Genomic DNA, 19,731 nt, shown 5'->3' with positions numbered 1-19,731 from the left:
ATGGCAACTTCCTATTGCAACAGGCGCACGTAAGTACGTGGCGACCCAGGGGGGTGAAGACTGGGACAGTCTTCTCAGGAAGGGGACATGGAGACTGAGGGGAAGCCTGAAAAGCAAAAAAAAATTGCCAGCCGGAGGCCAACCTACCAAACCCCAGGTGCTGTTCCCCCGAAGAGGTGCTGCAGCAGCCACCAAACATACAGGAAGCTTGCAGGAGAGATACGAGGAGATCCCCAGAGTACTGGAAAAGTCCCCGCAAAATGGAGGGGCTAGGAGAAAAGAAGCAAAAAAATAAATAAAAACTCCCTCCCCCCAGAAAAAAGCTGGGGAAGCGGGGCGGGAGAAGGATGCGGCCTAGACGGAGGAAAAGCCGGGGACTTGATTTATGAAGTGGCCGAAAAAAGGTGCGCCGCCGGCGGGTAGGAACCGCTGGAAAACGGGGGCCCTCCGGAGAAAGAAAAACAGGTGGGGGGGTCCTCCTGTGGTAAAGCGACACACGGGGAGGGGAAAAACGGGGCAAAAGGAGCATCTGGGACCCAGGGACAGGTCGGAGAAAAATGTGGCCCAGTCCCGGCCGACGCCGGGGACTAAATTAGAAGGAGAGGCCGATGAGAGGAGTGGGTGGCCAGAAAGGAGAAGGAAGGGGTGGGGGGGGGGGGGGGAAAGCACCCCACGAGGATGGAACAGGGATAAGTAAAAAGGGGGGGGGGGGCAGGGGAAACAAAAGAACACCGGAATAATAGTGAATCCCATCCCCTGGCCAGAAAAGGGGGGCTAACCCGGGGGACCCCATCGGGCATGGACACAGGTGAGATACTTACTGTCCGGCGTCTTCAGGCGCCACAGTATCACCGCTTCAGCAAACTCGCACTTATGTGGGATTGCCGGCATGCCACTGCAGATGCTTAATCCTAGTATAATTCACTCCTCAAAAAGAGGATGTTGCCGATAGGAGGCGGACACTAAGCACAAAAGGTGTGAGGGCCCCCCCCCCTCCCTCCCCCTTCAGCTATACCCTTCCTACATGGACGAAGCTAAATCAGTAAGTGCAAAAGCAGTAGGAGATGCAAGACAAAAACAGGAAAACCCAGAACCACACAGGCCCGAAAAGGACCATCAACAAAGAATGGTTGGGTGCTGATTTTTTACCACCACTAGGAGGCACTAGATATCAAAAAAGGTTGGCTCCGCCCAGGTGGGCTATATCCTCTCCACAGCACTAGGCTATTCAGTTTGTACCAATAGCAGTAGGAGAGAGAAACAAAAGCGAAGAACCAACATATCCTGGACCGGGAAGGGAAAACGAGAACCGCAGCCCGGTGACAGGGAGAGTAAGTAAAACAGAGGGTGGGATCTGTGTCCCCCAATACATTGAATGAGAAACCGATTTTACAGTAAGTACAAAAATCTAATTTTCTCGTTAATCGCATTGGGGGACACAGTACCATGGGACGTCCAAAAGCAGTCCTTGAGGGTGGGGTAGAAAACTCATGCCAAAAGAAGGGTGCACAGGTGCAGAGGAACCATGTGACCCAACAGGACCAGGAGAGACCCTAGCATAAAAAGGTTCCAAAAGAAAAAAATTGGAGACAGTCAGGATCCCAAGGACAGGTGCCTGGGAAACAAGACCTACAAGAAGGGCCAACGTGGGAAAAAAAATAAAGTGCTATAGGATAAGGGACAGGACCAGGTGTCCTGCACGAGAATCAAGAGGGGAAAAACAGGGCAAAAGAAGCACCAGGGGGGGGGCGGAGAAAACGCAGCCTAGTCCCGGCAAAAGCCGGGGACTAAAGTAGATGGGAGGCCTTGGAGTGGACCGGGGGAGCCGCAAAGGAAGTGGAATGACCACCTACTGGTTTGCTCGTGCATCTGCAGTGGGTATAGCCCAGATAGGAGGAGCCAACACTTTTTACTTCTAGTGTCAGCCTCCTAGTGGCAGTTTGACATATACCCATGGTGCTATGTCCCCCAATGCATTCAAGAGAAAGTTAAGATGAAAAAATAAAATAAAATAGCAGCAAGACCTGCAGCAAAAAAAGCAGGTCAGATCTGCCTCCTACAGACACTAGACTAAAACTGAACAGCCTAGTGCTGTGGAGAGCGTATAGCTTACCTGGGCGGAGCCAACCTTTTTTTTTATATCAAGTGCCTCCTAGTGGTAGCTGGGCATATACCCATGGTACTGTGCCCCCAATGCCATTAACGAGAAATGTAGTTTTCTCATCCGTATTATTGGAGGGCACAGGCTTGACCATGGGTCGTTACAGAGCAGTCCCCAAGGGTGGGCATAACAAAGAACCCTTCTGCCAATCAAAGAACCACCGTCTGAAAAACTCTACGCCCCAGAGACGCGTACGCAGCCGCGAAGGTGTGCACCCTGTAAAACTTGAAAAAGTTGTGCAAAGACGACCAGGTTGCCGCCTTGTGTCTCCCAATGAATGGAAGAGAAACAGATCTTACGGCAAGTACAAAAACAAGATTTTTGTGAAACTCACCTGTAAAATCTCTTTCTCGCGTAGTTCATTGGGGGACACAGGACCGTGGGTATAGCTTGCTACTGCCACTAGGAGGCGACACTAGGCTGAAAAGTGATAACTCCTCCCCTGCAGGCTATACCCCCCTCCAGCCTGGAGAGAGCATGTCAGTTTGTGCCCAAGCAATAGGAGTAGGAGAAAAAACTAAACCACCACCAACTGGCCAACGCCAGTCGGATCAAAACTGGCTCCACAACTGCCAACAATCACGGCAAACAGAAATAACTGGGTGGGAGCTGTGTTCCCCAATGAACTACGCGAGAAAGAGATTTTACAGGTGAGTTTCACAAAAATCTCGTTTTCTCACTAGTATCATTGGGGGACACAGGACCGTGGGACGTCCTAAAGCAGTCCACGGGGAGGGAACAAATCACATGCCCATGGAGAAAAACGTGTGCCGGAGGACCAAGATACTGCCTTCCACACTGGAAAGCTACTGCATGAAGGAGATGGACCCGAGAAGCGCCGTCCGCTGGTCGGGTGGGCCAAGACTCAGTTGGGCGTTGCCTTACCCAAGGGCGGAATGTCTGAGCAACTGTAGAACGGATCTATCTGGAAAACATCCTTTGGATGCAGTCAGCATTGACAAGGGCCCCCAGGATAAAAATTGGTAGAAGTCCGTACGGCTGTAAGCGCTAGTCAAGGACAAGCAAGCTCAGAGGCCATATCACATGGCTGATGGAGAGCTCGGTCTGAGTAATGCGAGAGAGAAAGAAGAGAAGCCCATGTCTGTGAGGGCGTGGAAAGGCGACCACCTTCTGCGAAAAAAGAGGATCCTGGACGGAACACTGCCCTGTGTTCATACTTAAAGAAAAAAGTACGTACAAGAAGGCGTACCAACTCTGAGAAAAAAATAATAATAACGCCACCAAACAGCTGGCTCCTGGCCGCAGCTGTAGAAGTAGAACCAAAAGGCCAAGTCCGCAGGATTCACCTCTGGTCAAGAGAACGCCCCCCTAGGGAGCGGAATATTGGTAGACCAACGCCCTTATAGCCGTAGAGGCTTGTGGAGAGATTTCTAGTGAGAGAAGCTGCTGAGAATCACTAAGAAACCCCCACTGCCGGCCAAAGCATCAATACCACGCGAGAAAGGTAAAGTAAAGCCAATGTGAGCACCACCAGTGATGGGAAGCCCCGTCAGTGACCATATTTTAACCAAGCGGCAACGCTGCCTGGAAGGGCAGATGAGTGGAACAAAGATGAGAGAAATACTCTTGCCAGGTGAAGTTCGATTACGACGTCCAATGCATTCAAAATAGAGATGGGCTTCCAGAGTCGTACAACCCATGGCTACTGGTCAGCTAGACAGAAGGATAAGGAGGAGATCAGTTATCCAACTCGAGGAGAGATCGGAAAGGAAGAATGTGATCTGCTCCGGGGACAAAACCCCTACTAGTGGGGGACGTCGTAACAGACACCCGCTATACCCCTGGAATGAGCAGTGAAGAACAACCACCATTGGCTTGAGGTGACGTAGACATTACTGATATCTGAAGAGAGGTAGCACCAATGGCGTTACGGAATGACTACTAGAATCCAAGTCCCGCTTAGAACGGCAATCTAGTGTTGACGAGTGCCGTAGGGACTGAACTACCCAGTAGAACGCACCCAAAGGTAGGTGCTGATCAGCCATGGTAACTACACCATCGCCACGCCCGAGCCGACGACAGAAGGACAACAGTTGTCAGAGCCACGGACCCTTATTGGTAGTAAACCAGAAAGAGGCCAGAACTAAAAGCACATTCCCATGTGAGACTGGCGCTCTACAGAATCTAGTGGTAATGCGATACTCCGCCTGAAGAGGAGGCCATACAAGGGAAGCCCCAAGAGTAATGCTCACACCATACTCCAGCTGAGGAGTAGGCCACACCATAGAGGTCACCGATTCTCGTGTTAGGGGAATCCGTTGCCTGACGAAAGAACTATGCAGTAGGAACCTTAGCATGTAATGGTGACTCAAACACCCCTCGTGCGGTAGGGGCTACCGCATGCTCCGCCAGCGTGGACATGAGGGGAAGGCCTGAGGACATCCAGTAGAAGACCTGGTATCAAGCTGGCCCAGTTAGTAGAGCTAAGCTTAAACCCTCCACCTGAAAAGGGCACTGAACAGGAGCAACTGCCAAATAAGTACCAGGGTAGAACCCCTACCTGAGGGGGGCTGTCCCGCTACAGCGATTAGGAGCATCTAGCCCTAGCGTGAAGACTACCCTGCGAAGGAGAAGTCGTTGTAGTAGTCACTGCGGAGTGCCAGCATAACACCCTCACTTAGATAAGGATGAGTGGTGGACGAAGCATCCGGAGTCAGTCGAATATCCTGCTTGCTGGATCTTGATCACAGTACCCTGTGCAGTGTGACTGACCTGAACGGTGGAGGCTCATGGGGATGGGGAGACCCTAGGACACATAAGGCTGGGTGACCCCCCTGAGAGCACAAAGGCAAACATTTTTGTGTCTCCAATAAGTGCATGAAGAAAAGAGGGATACAATATAGGAATATCCCTAGTATCCATATGCCACTAGAACTAGATGGAGAATATCAGGTACCAGCGGGTACCAACTGTTGCCACGGACCACCTGTGAAGGCAGCCAAGGCATCTAGAGACGTGGCGTAGTTGAAATACAGCATGCAAAGATGCATAGTGATTCCCCCGTTAATGGATCGTTTGTAGACTGTAATGCCATAGGAAGTATGTGATGGCAAATGAGAGATGGAATAGCAACCAATGGTAGCGCAATCCTCCGGTTAGGAAAGGGGGTAGTGCGATAGACAGAAGGCATTAATGCATACACCAATGCATAAGGAAGGGGTTAATGCATACACCAAAACCGGCTAGCACGGATGAAATCTTGTAAAAATGATCCGGATTCATGTCAGAGTCCGAATAAATGTCCTGCTTCGGCCCGCTCGTGCGCAGTTCCACCTCTCAGCCTCTAGCCCATGGCTGTTGCAGGCTGTGGCGGTGCTGACATAAGAACCAAACTACCCGTAGGTGGAATGGAACTAAAGGTCTGCTCTATTAACCAAACGACCCAGGAGGGTGGATTGGGAACTTGCAGAGGTCCTCCGCTGTGTTGCGCAGGAGGAGAAATATCAAACGCCCCGGATGGTGGATGGGAAGTTTCAGTTGTCCTCAACTGGATTTGCGCAGTTTGATATTTGCGCAGTTGTAGTATTATCAACCAAACGGCCCAGAGGGCGGATTGGGAATCCTGCAGATGTACTCCACTGGATTTGCGCAGTTGGAGCATTATCAACCAACCGGCCTTAGCGGGCGGATTGGGATCCTTCAGATGTACCCCACTGGATTTACGCAGTTGGAGCATTATCAACCAAACGGCCCAGAGGGCGGAATGGAAATCCCTAAGGTGTACTGCACTGGATTTGCTCAGTTGGAGCATAATCAACCAAACGGCCCAGAGGGCGGATTGGGAATCCTGCAGATGTACCCCACTGGATTTACGCAGTTGGAGCATTATCAACCAAACGGCCCAGAGGGCGGAATGGAAATCCCTAAGGTGTACTGCACTGGATTTGCTCAGTTGGAGCATAATCAACCAAACGGCCCGGAGGGCGGATTGGGAATCCTCAGATGCACTCCACTGGATTTGCGCAGGTGGACCGTTATCCACCAACAGCCCCGGAGTGCGATTGGGAGAACTGAGAGAAGTCCTCCACTGTCCAGGATGGAGTACAGGCCCAGTTGGTACACCAGACAAGGTGATCCTGCGGTGATGTGGGCTGAGGAGGGCAGGATCTGTATGGCGCATAATTATTATTTTTTAATTTTTTCTAGGTGAGGACCTAGCCTCATATGGAGAGGAGGTCAGGAAGGGCTGTATACCGCCATATTAAGGCACATTGAGCCTGCAGATAGAAACCTAGAGTAAACAGGGGCCTTAAAAAGGTGGCTGTGCAGGAAGGGTTAAGCCGCCCAAGGACCGGGGCGGAGCCAGCGGGCTCCCGGGGAGATTCGCGCTAGAAAAAAGGATCCGCTTCCCCCATACCTGAGGGAGGAAGTTGCGGCTTAGAAGGCCGCAAAGCCGAGGACTAAATTAACACGCCGGCCGACCGGGACTCACCACTAGTCAAAACAGAGCGTACCTGGATCGATATCCGGAATGCGGCCGCCTGTGTTCACTGACCGCGTAAGCCCATCGGAGGAGTAATAACGCGGCCGGAGGTAAAAGAAAGAAATAACTCAGTAGGCCCAAAATAAAGCCGGGGCCTAGATTTTGCGGCGTTCGGCGGACAAGGGGATCCGTTCTGCCTGCCCTCCTGGGATGGCTTAGCGGGCGCCCGAAAAGGAGTCGCCGAGAAGTGTCGCTTGGCCAACCGGGAAGCCCACCCGGTCGGTCGGAGAGCGGGGGTCCGGAATAGGGCGCCGAAGGTGCCTGTTTGTTGCGGAATCCCCTTGAATGCTCCCTCCTGATAAGTCTAGATCAGGAAGGGGTGGGAGACAGAAAATAAGATGCCGCCGCGGAATGGGATTAACCCTTTCGTACTGAGGTGAGATGGGCGACGGGTGGAGGATTCGCTACCCCCTTAAGAAGGGGGCCATGTGAGGGGGACAGGGAGGGAGAGTAATACTCACCTGTCTTCATCTGTGTTCTTCACCCTTAGTCTTGTACCAGCAGGGCCACCCCACGACCGCTGACACCAGGCATCAGGGGTCCAGGCAGAGAAGGGCTGGGGAGGAGGTGGCCCTCTTGCTGGCGGGAAGCAGGGGAGCGAGGCTGCCCTGGTCCGCTTTGTCTTCTTGGGGGAGGCTGGGCGGTGGAACAGGCAACACCAGCCAGCCTCCCAGGGAGACAGACGCATGCGAATCTGTGCCCCTTAAGAAATAATATAAAAACAAAATTGTAAAAGAGCCACCCTGCTAAGCAGGGAGGCCTGCCTCCTACGACACTAAGCTAAAAACTGACATGCTCTCTCCAGGCTGGAGGGGGTATAGCCTGCAGGGGAAGAGTTATCACTTTTCAGCCTAGTGTCGCCTTCTAGTGGCAGCAGCAAGCTATACCCACGGTCCTGTGTCCCCCAATGATACCAGCGAGAAAGTCTAGTTTTTGCATGCTGCACCACGCCCACTGCTGCTCATTTAAATGAATGTAAATGTTAGTACAACGTTAAAATGAAAATTCAAATGGGCTTTTTCATTTGACTTTGGCAGGGAAAATGCCTGCAAGAGATTAATTTGAAATCTCAATCTACCATTTCAGGCTTCTACTTGGTGTTTTCATTTAATTTATTATTTTGACATGAAAAACTCACTATATGAAGAGGAGAATTAATTGACAAAGTGGAAATTTAAAATGAAAAAGGCTATTCACGCTTACATTTATTTTTGACTTGGAAAAGAAAACTCAAATGGAGGAATTGAATTTTCTTTTTAAATGTTGGCATGGATTTTGCAGACACTAGATGAAATTAAAATGTTATTTTAATGATAATTTTAGGTTTTTCAATTTAATTTTAATTTTGGCAGGTTTTACCTCCCATATGTACAGCAGCGGCGGCACGAAGCTCACGTCGTTATAGCAACCAATGACACCGTGCGCTTGAGCACTTAGCAGGACGTTTTTTCACGGACCGTGGTCCATGAAAATCCACGTATGTGTGAATGAGGCCTTACATGTGCCGATTGAGCAGTCAATTATCGGGAAGGAACCACTCCTTCCAGATAATTGCCTGTTCATTAGAGGCGAGAGCTGCATTTACATGCAGGAATCACCTCCACAGTATGGGGAAGAACAATTACTACTGCAATTGTTCATCCTCATACAGAACCATTGTTTCTGGGCAGTGGATCGCTGTTTACACAGCATGATCTGCAGTGCAGAAACAATGATTTATATGATTATTTGTGCCAGATAATACTCTAAAGGTCCCTTTACACAGATTAACATTTAAAATAATTCTGTATTTACAAGAATACCAAGTAGCTTACCAATATTTTAGATTCCCATTGGCTGTCAGATGAGTGATGGACAGGGCCAAGGAGTTCCTGGCACACTTCACGAAGCTTTTGCTCAAAACCTATGTAGTGTAAAGACAATTATGTTTCATATCTGCTTTAATGTACAATAACTGTTTACTTAGTGTATATATATATTTTTGCACTCGTAGGGTCCATTCACATGTCCGTATGAGTTTTGCGGATCCGCAAAACACAGACACCAGCACTGTGCATTCCGCGGACCGCACATCGCCGGCATTATAATAGAAAATACCTTTTTTTTTTTTTACAAGAATAGGACATGTTCTATTTTTATTTTTTTCGGCAATGGAATTGCAGATCCGGAAAGCACAGTGTCCGCATTCGTTTCAGCCCTATTTAAAATTAATGGGTTCGCACCCGTTTCGCAAAATTGCGGAACAGATCCGGACCATTCGTACGGACGTGTGAATGGACCCTAAATGAAAGACTGCTTGGGAAAACAGTAAGATCAAAGCAGATCAAAACTCACCTTCATTAACCAAGTAACGTGCATAGATGAGCAACCAGTATTTGTATTCCTGGCTTGACTGTAGTATCAGGGCCCCTGCAATCTGATTCTCAAGGTAAGCCATGGTTGTTTCCTGCTGCACTTGGTGAGGCATTGTAAAAAGGTGAGCGGCCTGTCTGCCTGCACTGCACGTGACACGAGATTAAATCAATGATTAAAAGGTAATAAAAAATACGAGCATTTTTAATTAATAGTTTTTGATGCAAGGCAAAGTCTGGAAACATTTAGGTTCACTACATTGTTCTGCATGTGTACATGTTTAATGGTAAAAATATCAGCTCCAGATGTTAGCTGAAGGTCTGTGGGAGCTATAAAACACAGGACATGTTGTTGCTCCTGTTGTATTGGCAAATTAGGTGCCATTTTATATCTCTTTGGTTTCTGTGCAAAAACACAGCATGCTTACTCCATAGAGACAACGCTAGTGGGCAACGAAACTGCAAAAAAATGTAGGTGGCTAAAAAGAGGCGCGTGGATATTCTGACGTTTTCACAGCCCAAAAAAATGCCAGTGCAAATTCATCTGTGTAAGGACCCACCAGGTGCAAAAAATGAATTAAAAAAAATGCCACCTGTTTGTTAGCAGGGCAAAGAAGCTCCTTGGAAGCTTAACAGTTTCAGCACCTCATGACTTACGTTACAAGGCACTATGTAATGTGTAGGTTTTCATTTTAGTAGTATTGAAGGTATACTTTAAAAGAGGTTGGCCCATCTCCGACATTGATGGCATATCACTAGGATATGCCATCAATATCTCTAGAACAGGACCCCCAAAGTGAAGGAGAGGACACTGCGCATGCAGCGTGCTCTACATTCACTGCTAATGAAATTCCAAAAATAGCTGAGGGAGCACGCTCACCTATTTTTGAAAGTCCCATAGCTGAGAACGGAAGGTGGCCATGCTTGTGCGGCTGCTCTTCCTACACTTTGGGGTGCCCGTTCTGGAGATAGGAATGGGTTCCAGAGGTGGGTCCCACACCTATTTGACATTGATAGCATATCCTAGCAATATACCATCAATGTATGAGATGGGAATAATCCTTAAAAAAAATTTTTTTAATTCATCACCTAGCAACACCTGCTGGAATATAATAAGATTTTCTTACTTGGACGCTCGTCCTTGGATTATGGCTAGTGGTCCAGAGCATATCATGGCTTCCTGTGAGGGCAAACAGTTCCTGTAATCTGCGCACTGCACCAAGAAGTCTTGTTTATCAGATACCAGGTTCCTGTTGAAGTGCAGAAGTCAGCAATTAAGAGAAACCTCTTAAGAAATGGAAATAATGTGTACTTTGGCAATGACTACACAAAACTAAAACAATAACCAGCAATAGTATATACATAAAAACAATTTACTAAAGAACATAACAGGTTTTTTTAAAGGGGCATTCCCATCACAGACAACCGGGGCATATCGCTAGGATATGCCCCCATTGTCTGATAGGTGCGGGTCCCACCTCTGGGCCCCACACCTATGCCGAGAACTGAACAGGGAGAGTGGTGGCTGGAGGACCCCGGGTTTTCCAGGGTCTGGCCACCGCCAAGCACTCTCCCCATACAAGTGAATGGGAGCACACCGCGCTTGCGCGGCCACAGCTCCGATTCGCTGACCGAATCCACCTGGCAAGTGATAGATGAGTGACAGAACTGCTGTCATATGAATAGATGCCCCAGAATTGTTATCACATGGGGAATGTAAGTAGTTACTAAAACAGACATGTCAGGAGTGGCGATAGGTCCTCTTTAAACCCTTAGTTTTTTTTCAGGATTTGTACAAAACCTGTAGTATATGTATGTAGAGAGACTGAGCACTCGCCAGCTGGACCAAGTGGAGACCAAGAACAAGTATATATAATGTAAGAGTAATTTATTGGTGGAATATTAATAAATGGCTCTGAAATTATAATGCAATAAAATATAAAATACAATACTAATATAAAATGATGTAGTACCCAAATAACGAATTAAAATGTAATAATAGCACCTACATAGATACAATAATATAACAGACAATGCTAAAAAGAGATAAAAAAGGGCAAATATAGTAATATAGATGATATAAAAAACAGTATAAAATGTAGAAGTGGTTATATATTCGATAAGTATTCGGTATATATTCGATGAACCACTGCACAGTCCAGTGAAGAAATATGCCAGGTATAGTGTCCGATGATAAAAGCGGATAAATGTCCCTGTATTTAAAGAGATAGATTCGCTTGTATAGAAACAAATCAACGTATAGTCTAGGAATAGGAATGCACCTGTTATATGCCGTCTGTTGTGAGTATAACCGTGGCGTCCCACGAGGCTCACTGAATCAGATTAGGCAGTACCTGGGTCTAGTCGCTTGCTCAAGGTGGTCATGTAGCTCTCAGCATGAGAGATTTCTTGATAGCTTTTCACCGATGTTGCAAGCCTGGACCTAGTTGGTAATTATCAAGGCGTCTTACTTCGTTCGCATTTGCGCGGTGTCACTGTTCCGGCAAAATTAGAATCCAATTGTCGGGATGTTAGGGTCTCATAAATGTTCATCAGCTGATGTCCAAAGTGTACAGAAACCAAACGCGTTTCGGGGTCCTTTCCTGGCCCCTTCCTCAGTGGAAGGGGCCAGGAAAGGACCCCGAAACGCGTTTGGTTTCTGTACACTTAGGACATCAGCTGATGAACATTTATGAGACCCTAACATCCCGACAATTGGATTCTAATTTTGCCGGAACAGTGACACCGCGCAAATGCGAACGAAGTAAGACGCCTTGATAATTACCAACTAGGTCCAGGCTTGCAACATCGGTGAAAAGCTATCAAGAAATCTCTCATGCTGAGAGCTACATGACCACCTTGAGCAAGCGACTAGACCCAGGTACTGCCTAATCTGATTCAGTGAGCCTCGTGGGACGCCACGGTTATACTCACAACAGACGGCATATAACAGGTGCATTCCTATTCCTAGACTATACGTTGATTTGTTTCTATACAAGCGAATCTATCTCTTTAAATACAGGGACATTTATCCGCTTTTATCATCGGACACTATACCTGGCATATTTCTTCACTGGACTGTGCAGTGGTTCATCGAATATATACCGAATACTTATCGAATATATAACCACTTCTACATTTTATACTGTTTTTTATATCATCTATATTACTATATTTGCCCTTTTTTATCTCTTTTTAGCATTGTCTATGTTATATTATTGTATCTATGTAGGTGCTATTATTACATTTTAATTCGTTATTTGGGTACTACATCATTTTATATTAGTATTGTATTTTATATTTTATTGCATTATAATTTCAGAGCCATTTATTAATATTCCACCAATAAATTACTCTTACATTATATATACTTGTTCTTGGTCTCCACTTGGCCCAGCTGGCGAGTGCTCAGTCTCTCTACATACATATACTACAATCCCTTTTATGACTGGGTGAGTCATAGTAGACTTAGCAGCACCCACTTCCACAGCTGTGTACAGAGTGAGCCACCATACTCTAAGTGTATTCCTTTTGTACAAAACCTGTTTTGATCATGCAGAATGTGCTCCAGACTCAGCAAACAGTGAGGACATCTATGAATTTTTTGGTTTAGTGTTCCTGTAAGGCGTTTTGGCTGAGGAATAGGCATTATCGAATTGCTACCAAATCCCATGAACTAAACTTTAAGTGTTTATGGTAGGTTTAGGTAATAAACAGTAGAAAGGTGTTTTCTGGGACTTTTTAATATTGATTGACTGTTATTAGGAGAGTCTTCAATGTCAGAGCTGAAAGGTGTTGACCAGGATTTTGATATTTTCAGGATAGGTCATCAACATCAGATGGTTGGGGTTCGACACCTGGTTGATCAGCTGTTTCGTTGTAGCTCTGGAGCGCAGCTCCGTCCATTGTGTAATGGATAGAGATGTTATGATATTGATGGCCTAACCTGAAGATAGGCTGTCAGTATCAAAATGCAAGACAAACCTTTTAAGAATAGGTCATTAAACGGGTTGTCTCACTTCAGAAAATGACATTTATTGTATAGACAAAGTTAATACAAGGCACTTACTAATGTATTTTGATTGTCCATATTTTGCTGGCTTCATTCATTTGTCCATCACATTATACTCTGCTCATATCCAGGGGTTACGACCACCCTGCAATCCAGAGGTGGCCATGCTTGCACACTATAGCAAAAAGATCTGGCTTATGCAAGCACGACCACTGCTGGATTGCAGGGTGCACGTAACCCCTGGAAACAAGCAATGCAAAATTTGATAGAAAAATGACAAGCCAGCAAAGGAGGGAATATGGACAACCGCAATACATTAGTAAGTGCCTCGTGGTAACTTTGTCTACATGATAAATGCCATTTTCTGAAGTGAGACAACCCATTTAATATTAGTCTTACAAAACCCCTTTAATATAATTAGATTTTGAATAGCACAAAACAATCCACTTCACAGGGTTTTACAACTGTTTAATTTTTACTGTATCATAAAAGATAAGTCAGCCAAAAGGTGACCAATTTTGACCATTTCGGTACAGCTTCATTTGAAAAAATATTATATCTGACAGTTTGGATTTTCTCATCACTGGTTGAAACTATGACTATATTCCATCCTCTGGATAGATCATCAGCATCTGACCGGCGGAGTTCCGACACCCGGGACCCCCGCCGATCAGCTGTTTGAGAAGGTAGCGGCCTGGGCGGGGCTAAGCTCCATTCAAGTGAACTGAGCTTAGCCCCGCCCAGGTCATTGATACTAGTCGTGACGTCACTGGGCCTGCGGTAAACAGCAAGAAGGCCGCAGCGCTACTGCCAGCGCCGCTGCCTTCTCAAACAGCTGATCGGCAAGGGTCCTGAGTGTCAGACCCCCGCCGATCAGATGCTGATGATCTATCCAAAGGATAGATCATCAGTTTAAACAAACGGCAAAACCCCTTTAATCTTATGTTCATGGCTGCCTATAGGATCTGAACAGGAAAGAAGAGCTCTGGAAAACTGACTAATAGCATAGAGACTGATCTTAATAGTGACATATCTGTAAAAACACTTAGAAATCTTACCACGTGGAGAGTGCAGGATTAAAGCAATATGCTTTCCCATTAGACAGGCTTAGTACAGGTATACCTCTCTGGGTAAGTAATGTTTGAGAAACCGTCAAATCACTCCCTGAGTCAAAAATAGTGATAAAAAAAGAATATATTAAGGAAGGAAATAGTGGCATTTTATCAATTAATGTGAAGACCATAATAATAATAATAATAATAATAATAATATGGTTAAAAATCTGAACAGTATAAAAGTGGTTACCTGCTAAAATAGGCAATAAAGACTCATTCTTTACAACAGATTTCTGATTCAGGACATCCCTACAAAAAACAAAAAAAGATAAAAAATATGTATAGCTGCTACACAATTATATACCTGGAATCTCCTATTACACTGCAATGTATATACACTACGGTGGGCAAGCACCTTAGGCAAAACTGTTCTTACCATACAGAAAGAGCAGCTGAGGATGTAAGAGCCATGACAAAACGACCTGTACATTGTACAGTAGAGATTTGGGAAGGTAGAATGATAGGAGGAAATACTCGTCTGCCACTACCGGAAAACATGGATAACATTCGCTTCTCACAGGCTACACATACCAACTCACTGAAAAAGAAAAATATTGTTCAAAATATATTGCATGCATAACATTGTTAGGAGGAGACAGCCATGGGACGCCACTAACCTGCTTCCTGCTGCTGCAAGAATGCGGCTTGTGAGCACCGTTTTCCACTCCTTCCCTTCTCGGTTACACTTGAGCTGGCTTAGTTTTGATCCTCCTACTGTCCGCAGGTCATTCTCTACTTCAATGTATATTGAGGGATCTTGACTAATCTGAAAAGTTAAGCAAATCATTGGCACCCAAGTACCATGAAAAAGTGCTTATGTTAGGTTTTAACTGTATTTGTTTGCAAAGCTAGTTCTATTCTTGTCCATTTTCGGACAAGAATAGGCATTTCTAACAAAGGGGCGGGACTTGCTGATTCATAAAATACGGAAAAAACGCACACAACTGTCATCCTTGTTTTGCAGATCTGCAATTTGCTGACTGCAAAATGAACACAGTTGTGTGAATGCCCCCAATATGTAAAAATGTATAGATGACTGACCTGTAAGGTAAAGGACTTCTGAATGGCTGGTATCGGCAGTCTAACTGATAATGCTGGTGTAACACATGTTAAGTCCTTCTCGGATGTTGAAGCCACCTGAGACTGGTAATAAAAAAATTAAAGTGATTTCTCAGACAACCTTTAAAATGAGAGATAGATTAAAACCAAAGCTATGCTGGGGAATAAGCCATGACATCCTCCAAAGACTCCAGCTCTTGCTGTATATTCATTTATAGCCGCTGTTTTGTGGATTATTGGCCTTTTGTTTTACCTCCAGGCTTCATTTCTTCAGAAAGATACTGAATTGAATGAAAAATACATTGGCAAACTATGTTATGTTCAGGAGCATTTTCACTGTATATGCCGAACATAAACACAAGGGGGAGATCTATTGGATCAAGTGAAGATTATGTCCCCCCGGATTATTTATTTTCATTTATTTCACTAAATTTCTTAATGAAATATAAAACAAGTAATTAACTAACTAACTATCTACATCAATCATTAATTCATTATCACTAAAAATAGTGCCAGGTGTTAAAGAAATTTTGTGAAATAAATGAAAATAAATAATCCATATGAATACGATCTTCACTTAACAATCCGATACATCAATATCACTGTGTCCGGAAAGTGTCTTGATTTGCGGCAGAATTTGTGGCACAAACCTGCTGCTCTAAGGGTACTTTCACACTTGCGTTTTTCTTTTCCGGCATAGAGTTCCGTCACAGGGGCTCTATACCGGAAAATAACTGATCAGGTATGTCCCCATGCATTCTGAATGGAGAGTAATCCGTTCAGTTTGCATCAGGATGTCTTCAGTTCAGTCGTTTTGACTGATCAGGCAAAAGAGAAAACCGCAGCATGCTACAATTTTCTCTCCGGCGAAAAAAACTGAAGACTTGCCTGAATGCTGGATCCGGCATTTTTTCCTATAGGAATGTATTAGCGCCGGATCCGGCATTCAGAATACCGGAATGCCGGATCCGTCCTTCCGGCCTGCGCAGACCAGTAAAAATGTGAAAAAAATGTGCAAGACGGATCCGTCTGTCCGCATGACAACAGAGAGACGGAGCCGTCCTTGCAATGCATTTGTGAGACGGATCCGCATCCGGATCAGTCTCACAAATGCTTTCAGTCAGCGGCAGATCGGCGGATCTGGCGGGCAGTTCCGACGACGGAACTGCCCGCCGGATCACACTGCCGCAAGTGTGAAAGTAGCATAAATATATGAAGTGTATGGGCCACAATTCTATATAATTTGCAACATGCTAGACATGACTTTCAGAAAGACAACTTTTCTACCAATTTTTTCTCCCGTCCTACTTTGAGTCTTATTTTGTCAGTCTTCCACAGGTTTTGGTGTATCCTGCCATCAAAACTTATAAAATGTGGTCTAAAAATGGATGATACCTTCTCCCTTGATGTGACACTGTCCAATTAATGCGGACCACTTCACAGCAATTCAGAAGACATGATGTTCTTGCAATACTCTTGCGGGATCAGCCTTTGTAAGCGAGCCTATCCGGAGCAGACGCCATTGTGACTGGAGGGGAAGACGCTCTGGAATGACTTGTTGACACTGGATGACCTAGCGAAATTTACCTAATCAATGCCATATCTTCTGCATCACTGTGAAGCGCTCCAAATTGACTGGACAGCGTCTCACTTGAATGAGACTGGGCTGTGTCTAAGTCATGTGACTGATGAATGTGCCATCATATGGCCTAGAAAGATGCCGAAGCTCTCACTAAGTGCAGTAGCCTCTTCATACAGCTGATCAGCAGGGGTCCCTGAGTCGGACTCCCACCAATCAGATACCGATGACCTATAAGGATTGGGTCAGGATCTGTACAGGAAAAAATTGATGGTTTTGCATACAAGTTTAATCATTTATTTCTGCAATTGCATTCAGGGTTTCATTTTGTTTTTCCACACAAATGCAATTAGTTTTGATGTTATTCTTCACAATTGTGGAAAAACAATATAAATCTCCTAGCAACCATCAGTGAAAAACACATTGCATCCAGATGCCTTCCATTTTTCAAGCAAGCCCCATTAATTTCTATGGCGACAGGGGTGATTGAAAAATGCACAATATAGATATTTCATGAACGCAAAGATGATGTACGTTCGCTCATTTGAAATTAGCCTTAGGCATCTTTCAGACAGGCGTTGCGGGAAAATGTGCGGGTGCGTTGCGGGAACACGCGCGATTTTTCCGCACGAGTGCAAAACATTGTAATGCGTTTTGCACTCGCGTGAGAAAAATCCTGCATGTTTGGTACCCAAACCCGAACTTCTTCACAGAAGTTCGGGCTTGGGATCGGGGTTGTGTAGATTGTATTATTTTCCCTTATAACATGGTTATAAGGGAAAATAATAGCATTCTGAATACAGAATGCATAGTACAATAGCGCTGGAGGGGTTAAAAAAATAATAATAATAATTTAACTCACCTTAGTCCACTTGATCGCGCAGCCCGGCATCTCCTTCTGTCTCCTTTGCTGAACAGGACCTGATGTGACGGATCATGTGATGACCGGAGTGACGTCACCACAGGTCCTGTTCAGCAAAGAAGGAGACAGACGAGATGCCGGCAGCGCGAGCAAGTGGATTAAGAGGAGTTAAATTATTATTTTTCTTTAACCCCTCCAGTGCTATTTTACAATGCATTCTGTATTAAGAATGCTATTATTTTCCCTTATAACCATGTTATAAGAGAAAATAATAATGATCGGGTCTCCATCCCGATAGTCTCCTAGCAACCATGCGTGAAAATCAAACCGCATCCGCACTTGCTTGCGATTTTCACGCAGCCCCAATCACTTCTATGGGGCCTGCATTGCGTGAAAAACACACAATATAGAGCTTGTTGCGATTTTCACGCAACGCACAAGTGATGCGTGAAAATCACCGCTTGTGTGAACAGCCCCATAGAAATGAATGGGTCGGTATTCAGTGCGGGTGCAATGCGTTCAACTCACGCATTGCATCCGCGCGGAATACTCGCCCGTGTGAAAGGGGCCTTAGGGTTGTTAATGGGAAGAGAGGAGAAAGCCGATGCCAGAACAAAAGTATCAGGCAAATAAGGGGGAGAGTCGGGAGCTCCCTCTGATCCGATATTGATGACCTGTCTTATGAAAATCATGAAGAAGCCCTTAAATATATCTGCCAATATGTGTCAAAAATACAGTAATATGTCAACTACTGTCATAACTAATACATACGTTATTAACTGTTAATGTATATCTATTATTGAGATGAAAAACCCACGGCATGAGTTTGGAGTGTTTTCTTTATACACCTAAGGGTCCATTCACACGTCCGCAAAACGGGTCCGCATCTGTTCCACAATTTTGCGGAACAGGTGCGGACCCATTCATTTTCAACGGGGCCGGAATGTGCTGTCCGCATCCGCATTTGCATATCCGCACTTCCGTTCCACAAAAAAAATAGAACATGTCCTATTCTTGTCCGCAATTGCGGACAAAAATAGAACATGTCCTATTCTAAGAAAAGGCATTTTCTACGAGAGTGCCGGCTATGTGCGGTCTGCAAAATGCAGAACACACATTGCCGGTGTCCATGTTTTGCAGATCCTCAAAACACATACGGATATGTGAATGGACCTAAGAAAGAGCTTTCTAGTACAAAAAAAAAAAGCTCTCTGATGGCCATCAAATGGTTACAAAAAGTAAACACTTTATACTTACTTCGCCAATCCCCCACCGCTGCCGTTTTGATGATGCCTGGGTCCCTGCTGCATTGCACTTCCTACTCCTATCTAGACAGCAGGAAACAACTGGACAATGCTGCTCAGCCAATCACAGGCTAAAGTGGTTCATCATCACTGCAGCCAGTGATTGGCTGCAGTGTCAAGATAGGAGCAGGAAGTGGAGTGCCAGGGGGAATCGGGCGCCATCAAAATGCCAGTGGATTGGCAAGGTGAGTATAAGAGTGTCTATTTACTGCAGTTTCATTTTTTATACTGTAATTGTACAGTGTACCCTACAGTATATGTGCATTTGTGTTTTAAAATGTAATCATTTTCTGTTTTACATGATAAAAACTCCCACAAATGTGTGCCACTTTACCATTGTGCAGCCCTCTCCCCGACGTCACAAAGCTAGAGCTCTGTAATCTCGCAATGCACGAGCTAGCGTAGTTAGTTTCCTGAGGCGGATGCCAGCACAGGGAAGGAACATTATGCCGACACTGCGCATGCGCTAGCTCTAGCTTTGTGACGTCAGGGAGCAAGGTGGAGATTCGGAGGATGCGGGGCGGTGCTGGGCTCAGTCAGAGAACGCTGGACTCATCTCTGACAGAACTCATCTAAGGTTAATTTACATATCTAAAAAAGTTTTTTTTACACAATAAAAGCACACAGAGCTATAGGGACTGGGTATTGCGGATGTGCTAGCGGCCATCCAGCAGCCCATGTCCTCAGCTCTATACACAAAATCCAGGTGACAGGTTCCCTTTAAAGACTGTACAGCACTTTACATTTCGTTGCCCATTGCACAATTGGTGGTGTTAAGAATAAA

General features: G+C 45.5%; 1 protein-coding gene across 1 annotated transcript in view; it reads right to left on the bottom strand.

Annotated features, from left to right (window-relative positions):
* LOC120988701 (protein HIRA) overlaps nucleotides 1-19,731 on the bottom strand; it is a 44,393-nt gene that overhangs the window by 4,230 nt on the left and 20,432 nt on the right. The window contains exons 17-24 of the mRNA XM_040416349.1: nucleotides 15,185-15,286; nucleotides 14,761-14,909; nucleotides 14,520-14,681; nucleotides 14,334-14,392; nucleotides 14,087-14,192; nucleotides 10,144-10,266; nucleotides 9,000-9,163; nucleotides 8,480-8,568 (exon numbers count right to left, since the gene is read on the bottom strand). Of these exons, the coding sequence (XP_040272283.1) occupies nucleotides 8,480-8,568; nucleotides 9,000-9,163; nucleotides 10,144-10,266; nucleotides 14,087-14,192; nucleotides 14,334-14,392; nucleotides 14,520-14,681; nucleotides 14,761-14,909; nucleotides 15,185-15,286 (954 nt within the window). The remainder of the gene's footprint in view (nucleotides 1-8,479; nucleotides 8,569-8,999; nucleotides 9,164-10,143; nucleotides 10,267-14,086; nucleotides 14,193-14,333; nucleotides 14,393-14,519; nucleotides 14,682-14,760; nucleotides 14,910-15,184; nucleotides 15,287-19,731) is intronic.

The sequence above is a fragment of the Bufo bufo genome, chromosome 2 (genome assembly GCF_905171765.1).
Source record: "Bufo bufo chromosome 2, aBufBuf1.1, whole genome shotgun sequence".
Taxonomy (NCBI): Eukaryota; Metazoa; Chordata; class Amphibia; order Anura; family Bufonidae; genus Bufo; species Bufo bufo.
Note: the sequence above shows the minus strand (reverse complement) of the source record. Positions and strands in the feature narration are given on the sequence as shown.